Raw genomic sequence first — 7,125 nt, 5'->3', positions numbered from 1 at the left:
TAACAGGCCACGTCATAAAAGAGTAGTGGCAAAAAAAGCCCAGAAAATAGAAGTGGCCAAGAGGCGGTAGGAAATCAACATCTACGAGCTCGCGGGGATGGGCGCCATAGCACAAGGGGAGGGCGGCAGCATGTTGTCATTGTCGTGATTGATGCCATGGCAGGGGCACGGGGCCGCCATGCAGCCACGCCAAACGATGTGGGTGTGCACGAGGTGGCTAGCGTCGTCGAAGTCATGGAAGCTATCGAGCGGGATGGTTTGACCATCCATGACCACCCAGGTTCTGATGATGGAGAAGCGCACATTGACGACCTGTGTAGGGGGTAGGCGAAGGATGTAGCGGTTGGGGAAGGCAACATGCACCTCGACTTGAACGAAGGTGCACATGGTGGTGAAGTCTCCCGGGTGCAGGCATCGGCGGTCGACAGAACAAAGGAGGCCAAGAAGCCCGAAGACAAAGTTGGCCCCCTAATGATGCCACACCTCAAGCAGGTAGCCTGACGCGTCGATCTCGATGAGGCAATCGTATGTCGTGGCGGCGCGGTTGTTGGTGTCCTCAGACTTGATGAGTTCGACATGGATGCCCAGGAAACCCATGGGGAAGAAGGCCATCACAGCATCGCGGCAAGCCTCGTCATTGACCACGAGGAGAGCATCCGAACGCCGCAAGGAAGTGGAATATGTTGGAGTCGATGCGAGAATCGAAGAGGTGGCAGATGAACTCGTGGGTGTCAAGCATGGCAGTGTTAGTTGGACGAGAGCGAAGCAGCTAACATGATGGAGAAGACCTTGGGGTGGTGAAGATGCCGGGAGTCATGGCAGGACCATGGCACAGTGGGGATGCAGAGCATGATGGAGGGAGCCGAAACATGGGCGACCCTGCGTCCGGGACCACTACGGGCATAGGTGAGACGGTGATGCAACATTGGTGTGGAGTCGCTGTTGGGGGAGTGGTTGATGTGGCGCAGCGCAGTAGGCAGTGACACCGCTGGTGACATGGGTGCTGGCTCGTCCAGTAGGATGCGGACAAAACCGATGAAGAGCTCCGGCAGGGGAGCGGGATCAGCACCGGTGGCCAAGCTCTCGGGGTGGGTGGCGTCCAAAGCTAAAACCGGCTGAAGGGGTTGTGGCTAAAGACGATCCGCAGGCAGTAACACTCCTGATTTTCATCAGGAACAATTAATGATTTTAAACATGGCATTTTGCACAAAAGCACAAAACAATGGTAAATGCTTTTTAGCTTGTCATTTCAGACAAAAGAAAGAAAAACAAAAATAGTGGCACAATTTCTGTTCAGGGAGGAGGTAGGAAGGAGGTGGCCAGGGCCCAGGGGCGACCGCGAGCTGTGCAGAGGCAGGGCGGCGACCAGGGAGATGGCGAGCAAGTCAGGGTGGAGGAGGCGCATGGCACAATTGCTTTTCAGGTGTTCTCTCATCATCATGCAGGCTACGAGGGTATTGAGCTCTCACCTCTCAGTGGACTCTGGGGATCGTCATTGGTATTGGAAAATAGAGGAGCGGTGGCTAATGAGAGTTCTTTCGGCCGGGAGACAAATATTGTCGCATATTGTTATTTAGATCTTTACTTCCCTAGAGCCGCCCCCCACCCCCCGACCATTTTACTTCTACCCTTGTCAATTATTTACCTGATCATTATTGATGACTACAGTGTCTAATTTTTTTTCTTTAATAAAAGATCCCATCCCACAATTCCATAGTACTCGAGGCGCATTTTAATAAGCTGGGTAACAGATGAACAATTTGCTCAAAGGGTACGTACGTCATATTTACAAGCCCACATGTACATGGGCATCTAATGCCAAGAGATCACCACGGTCGCCAGCAACAAACGAACACAGCTAGCTACGCTGGTATCTCGGCCCTGGGAATGATTCCCAAGACTTCTGCAACCTGGAGCTTCTTCCTGGCATACTGTGCATACGTCTTTGGCAACGCACGCTGAAATTAGAAAAGAATGAGCTATTATTACATACAAAACCTGCAAGGGGAAACAATATTTTTTGCCCATCAATATCTACAACCTACCTTGTAATTAATTTCCTGTGCAATCAACTCTTGGACTCTTTCATCTGGGAGCTATATACATACACCAAGGAGAGACATCAGATTCCAATGGATGCTAGACCACACCATACTATACTTACACTTACTTCCTTACTAATGCCTTCTGTGCACCGGCAGAACTGCAAGGAAAGATGATTAAAGCATTTGCATCGTAAGAGACACGAATTAACAAATGAAAACACGTACAGAACTCCTATGAACAAAAAAGAAACCTACTTGTCGCTCCAGTTGCAAAAAACCGCCGGGCCACTCCAGCTCAGCCTTCAAAGTATGTTGGCGCAATGGAACCGGATTCTCATTGTAAACATCCTGCAGAGCATCTCTGAAACACATCTACAAGTTTTCCAATAAAGAAGACAACACCATCACCAAGCATATACAGGGTTAGAAAGCATTGACAAACCCGATCAATAATCATAAACTGTTGTTAGTTCTGATGTACAATGCTGACCTGACCCTCATTGACCCGCTTCCAAATCTCAAGAAAGGCACGGTCAAGACCTTCAACAAACAGACGATAAAGGCGAGTCCTCAATACATACTCCTAAATTTAATCGAAAGATTGCGATTGTTAGATATAATCATAACTAGAGCTGACCATCTAAATGAGCAAGCGACAAAGGAATCATACCTCGAAACCATGACATGCTAGACCCAAATGAATGTTGGTGAACCCATTGGCAATCTTAATTGATTGGTACAAACCTTTACGGCGCATTGGCTCCCACTAAATAGTAGAACAGAGAAGTTATTGTGATGCTACAATGCGTATGCAAGATTAGTTGTCATTCCATGGTTTTGAGAGGTCATATAGGCGTACCTCCAGAAAATCTTTAAGCACATGATTTTCAAGCCACTGTTAAGAACAGAAGGTTGTTAGTCCAATTTCTTTTTTACTGAACAAAGTTTTAAACTTGGACTGGCTGATCATTGCACCATGAATACCTTCATTTCCTTGACCATCTTTTCCCAGTACAGCACATACTCTCTATCAGCATCAGGGGTGTTATAAAACGCTTTGTACTGACTCCATCTGTCATATTCATACTCATTCCCACCCTGCACCAGAAAGAAAGGGAAGCAGCATATCACAGCTGTCCTGAGAATAACAATCACTGGGTATAAGGGTTGGGAATGCTCTTAATATGTGTGTGGTTACTATTGGTTACAGTACTTTCACACTTCAAGAAATTCAAAAAAAAACAGTATTGTAACATGTAAAATATATGGGGCCTCGGCATATCAGGCAAAAGTCTGTTTACACATACAAAAAAAGGTATGGTACTCGTATTTGGGAGTTGTCTGCATGTGGACCGCTTGTGATTTTTTTAGGACCCCACCCCCCCCTCCTGGCCGCCTCCTCTAAGGCAACTCGAGGGCAACCCTTCCATCGCCGCCGCATTCCCCCCTCCCTCTCCCTTCCCTCCGCCGCGGGCTTGAGGGGCCCTGCGCCGCGGGGGCGCGGCCCCGATGAAGGTGGTGGCAGGGACCTGGCACCTCCTCTTGGTTGGAAGGCCTCGGCTCGCCGGGGCGGCGGCCCCGACTAGTGGGCGCGGTGCGCCTCGTGCGGCGGGTTGCACTCGTGGGCAGCCTCCCACGGTCCCGCGGGTGGCATGGAGGTCGCGGGCGAAGGTGTGGCGGAGGCTCCTCGCAGCCTGCTGTTGCTCCATGAAGATGCTCCGCCCCATTTTGATCTGCCCGATCCATGCCGACACCGGCCCCTGGTGTCGTCCCTCGGTGCAGGCCTGGCAAATCTGGCGGGTGTGCGAGGTTCTGGGGGAAACCCCTGACCGGCGGGACAGCCTCCGGAAAGTCGACGCCTTTGGCGCCGATTCCCTTCCTGGAGGCTTTGGGGTGGACCCTCTCCTTCCTGCCTCCTCCCAGAGCTATGGAGAAAGCTGGTGTTCCACTGTTCTGGGCGTTGATGACACCCTGTTGTCTTGCTCCTTCTTGAAGGTGGCGGCTGGGAACTGCTCTTGGTGGCGGGGATGATGGTGGTGTGGTGGCGGTGCATGGTGGCCTGGCCTTCTTGATGCATCCTGCTCAGCTTCACCCATTGCAATTCGATGCCCTCTTTGCTCTTCTTCGTGGTGCTGCGCCTTCATTCAACAGCTCGCGTATGGTGCTTCGTTCTGCCGCTGCTGGTGTTGGTGCTCGCTTGGTTGGTCATCCGTGTTCATGGGTATGCTCATCCTGCTTCTCCTGTGGTAGCTTAGTCACCTTGTGTTGGGTTCTTGTGGGATCCACTCTACCGGTCGCCGGTGCGCCACCCATCGAGCCTGGCTGAATGAGTAGTGGCCCTTTGTGACGGGGGAGACAACTCAAGTGTTGCCCAAGTTTGTCCTATTGATGCAGTCGGTGCTCGATACTTGCACAGCGGTGCCCTCCTTCCGTGCCCTTAGTTGGGTAGTTGGTGCCGGCGTAGTGTTGCTCGTCAGCATCGCTGCTTAGTGCTTTGGCTCTATGGTGCTGCCGTTGTGTTATTCTGCCTTGTGCCATGTATCTTTCTTTCGGCTTTGTTCTGCATTCGATTAACCTGTAATGTGGTGCCCTTGTAATCCTGGCCGGTTGATGGCTTTGTTAATTCAAAGTAAGGCCAGGTTTGAACTCTTCTCGGGCTCGGCCGGTGCCTTTTCTCTAAGAAAAAGGTTATAATTCTTTTGTCTTTTCCTTCTACCCTGCACAGTTTATGAGATTTTCCATAATTTATTGCAAACACACATATTTTAAGCCGTGTTTAATCTCCAGAGGATGTGACGTTCATAGTTTTATTTTTGCATTTCGGCAAGAACCTCAGGCCCCTGGAACAAAGAGGTTACTCACACAAAGCCAAGCTATAAAAACAATGAGAAATTGCAGTCATCATTCATTAACTAACCAAGCAGTTAGAGAAATATTTGTGGTCACCCATTCAAAGGTAAGAAGAGAAGAAGAAATTGGTTACTGGCCGCATGAGCACAGATTAAGTGTATATGCATCACTCAATTCAAAGTTGTGAATACACAGATATACTTACACGGTTAGGAAGGACTAGCCGCTGGTAGTCGCTCAAGTTTGCAAGTAACAGAGGTCGGAGTCGAAATACCAGCCAAAGGCGCTATCATGATGGCAAGGATAGAAGAAGTCATTCTCCAAGGCAAGCTCCATAGGGTACTTGGATTCCAATGCAGCTTCTTCTAGCTCGTCGACAGGCTTTCCTAACAACAACTACACAGATCGATGGACAGACGAATAAGGTAGATAAGATGGTGTATATTCTTGATTGCGATAGACAGATAGGTGTGGTGATATGGGACTAACCAGGTAAGCTTTGAAGCGATAACGTTTATACTTGGCAAGGAGGCTGTCCAACTGCTCTTGATCCAGTCCAGTCTTAGTGTCAATTTCAGCAGGTCTGCGAGTCTTTAGTTGTCCGGAGTACTTGGCGAATTCCTCCGCAGTGATATCATCGCCCGAGTCCTCTCCAAAGTATGTATCTCCAACATCTGGTCCTTGGGGTTCGCTCAAGAACCTGTGGGCTTGATATTCTACTAGGGCAGCCCGCAGCTCATCGTCATAGAAATTAGAACGAGCGAGGATTTGGACGATTTCATCCGAAGGAAGATTTGGTCTGTCGACGGCGACGCCGGCTTGTAACTGCAACCGGGCGAGGCGCGAGGCGAGGATCTCATGGTACCTGGACTGGCGGGCCGGCCAGGCGACCGGCGGCTCGTCCAAGGATCCGGACGGCGGCGCGCTGGATGTCGTGCGGCTGCTATCCGAGTGGACAAGGGATCCAGATAATGATGCGCCTTCTTCACCACGGCGCCGGCGGGAGGGTCCTTCGCGAGGAGACCTCCTGCGGCGGCGGCGCCTCTTCTGCGGCATCGGCATCTGATCGGCGATCACAGGGGTCGAACCGTTGTGACGGCGATCACATGGTTCGGTTCACAGACCGTGTCCTTACCCAGGCTGGGCCTAAATGAAAGCAGGCCCAAATTTTCTTCCGGTATACCTTGACGTTTTTTAACAAAAGTACTCGTAGAAGAGACCCTTTGGTCTCGATCAAACAATGATGGCTCCAGCTGGAGCTACAGTTAGCGATTGTTCCAGCTGGAGCTACAGTTATGAGTCCCCCTCTGAAGATAAATCCCAAGAGAACCAGGACAGGTCAAGACGGTAAAGATGGCACAACCTTGACAGCAAAAAGCATTTTGGCGGGCCCTCTGGATGGTCGCCACCGAGCCCAATGAGTTATTTCTGCTGGAACTGTCACGGTGTGGGCAAAGCTGCGGCAGTGGGAACTTCGCGATATCGCGAGGGAGTTTGTCCCTGCCGTGTTATGCATCGTTGAAACACGGATTAGTGGAACACGTGTATAAGCACTAGCTAGTACTTTGGGATATGATAAAAGTTATGCAGTAGATGGTCAAGGTAGAAGTGGTGGCATTGGTTTTTTTTTTTGGAATAATTCCATTCGAGTTGAGATCTTGGGTGATTCGGCTTATTATATAGATGCAAAGATAGAAGAGGGAGGTCATGATCCATGGAGATTAACCTGTGTATATGGACTATGGTGAAGCTCAAACAAACCTTCGACACCAAACATGGGATCTTTCGATGGGGATAGCTACTTTGAGTCCTCTCCCGTGGGTATGCTTGGGGGATTTTAATGAAGTGTTATGCCCAGAAGAAAATGTTGGAGTTGCTAATCGCAGTAACGCTCAGAACTAGCGATTCAAAGATACGGTTGATGTTTGCATGTTGCTCGATTTAGGCTATCAAGGCCGTTTTTGGACTTCTGAGAAAAAAAGTGTTGGGGAACGTAGTAATTTCAAAAAAATTCCTATGCACACGCAAGATCATGGTGATGCACAGCAATGAGAGGGGAGAGTGTTGTATACGTACCCTCGTAGACCGAAGCGGAAGCGTTGACGCAACGTAGAGGAAGTAGTCGTACGTCTTCCCGGTCCAACCGATCCAAGCACCGTTACTCCGGCACCTCCGAGTTCTTGACACACGTAAAGCTCGATGACGCACCCCGGGCTCCGATCCAGCAAAG

At 50.1% G+C, this 7,125-nt stretch overlaps 1 protein-coding gene across 2 annotated transcripts; it reads right to left on the bottom strand.

The window, feature by feature from the left end:
• Positions 1-1,736: 1,736 nt before the first annotated feature.
• LOC125547319 (uncharacterized) lies at positions 1,737-6,066 on the bottom strand. Of its 2 annotated transcripts, XM_087517304.1 has the most exons (9): positions 5,101-5,227; positions 3,030-3,143; positions 2,905-2,940; positions 2,716-2,811; positions 2,536-2,628; positions 2,301-2,417; positions 2,171-2,203; positions 2,046-2,096; positions 1,737-1,958 (listed from the first exon to the last, which is right to left on the bottom strand). In XM_087517304.1, the coding sequence occupies exons 2-9, from the start codon at positions 3,045-3,047 to the stop codon at positions 1,863-1,865; spliced, it is 540 nt and encodes a 179-aa protein (XP_087373430.1). In that variant the 5' UTR covers positions 3,048-3,143; positions 5,101-5,227; the 3' UTR covers positions 1,737-1,862. The 2 variants fall into 2 exon arrangements, with proteins under 2 accessions (XP_087373430.1, XP_048567198.2); XM_048711241.2 differs by lacking the exons at positions 1,737-1,958; positions 2,046-2,096; positions 2,171-2,203; ... (2 more) ...; positions 2,716-2,811; positions 2,905-2,940 and adding an exon at positions 5,385-6,066 and having other exon boundaries at positions 2,947-3,143; positions 5,101-5,291.
• Positions 6,067-7,125: the final 1,059 nt, after the last annotated feature.

This window comes from Triticum urartu, chromosome 3A (genome assembly GCF_056163025.1).
Source record: "Triticum urartu cultivar PI428250 chromosome 3A, HENAU_Tu73, whole genome shotgun sequence".
NCBI classification, from domain to species: domain Eukaryota; kingdom Viridiplantae; phylum Streptophyta; class Magnoliopsida; order Poales; family Poaceae; genus Triticum; species Triticum urartu.
This window is presented reverse-complemented; position numbering and strand designations above follow the sequence as displayed.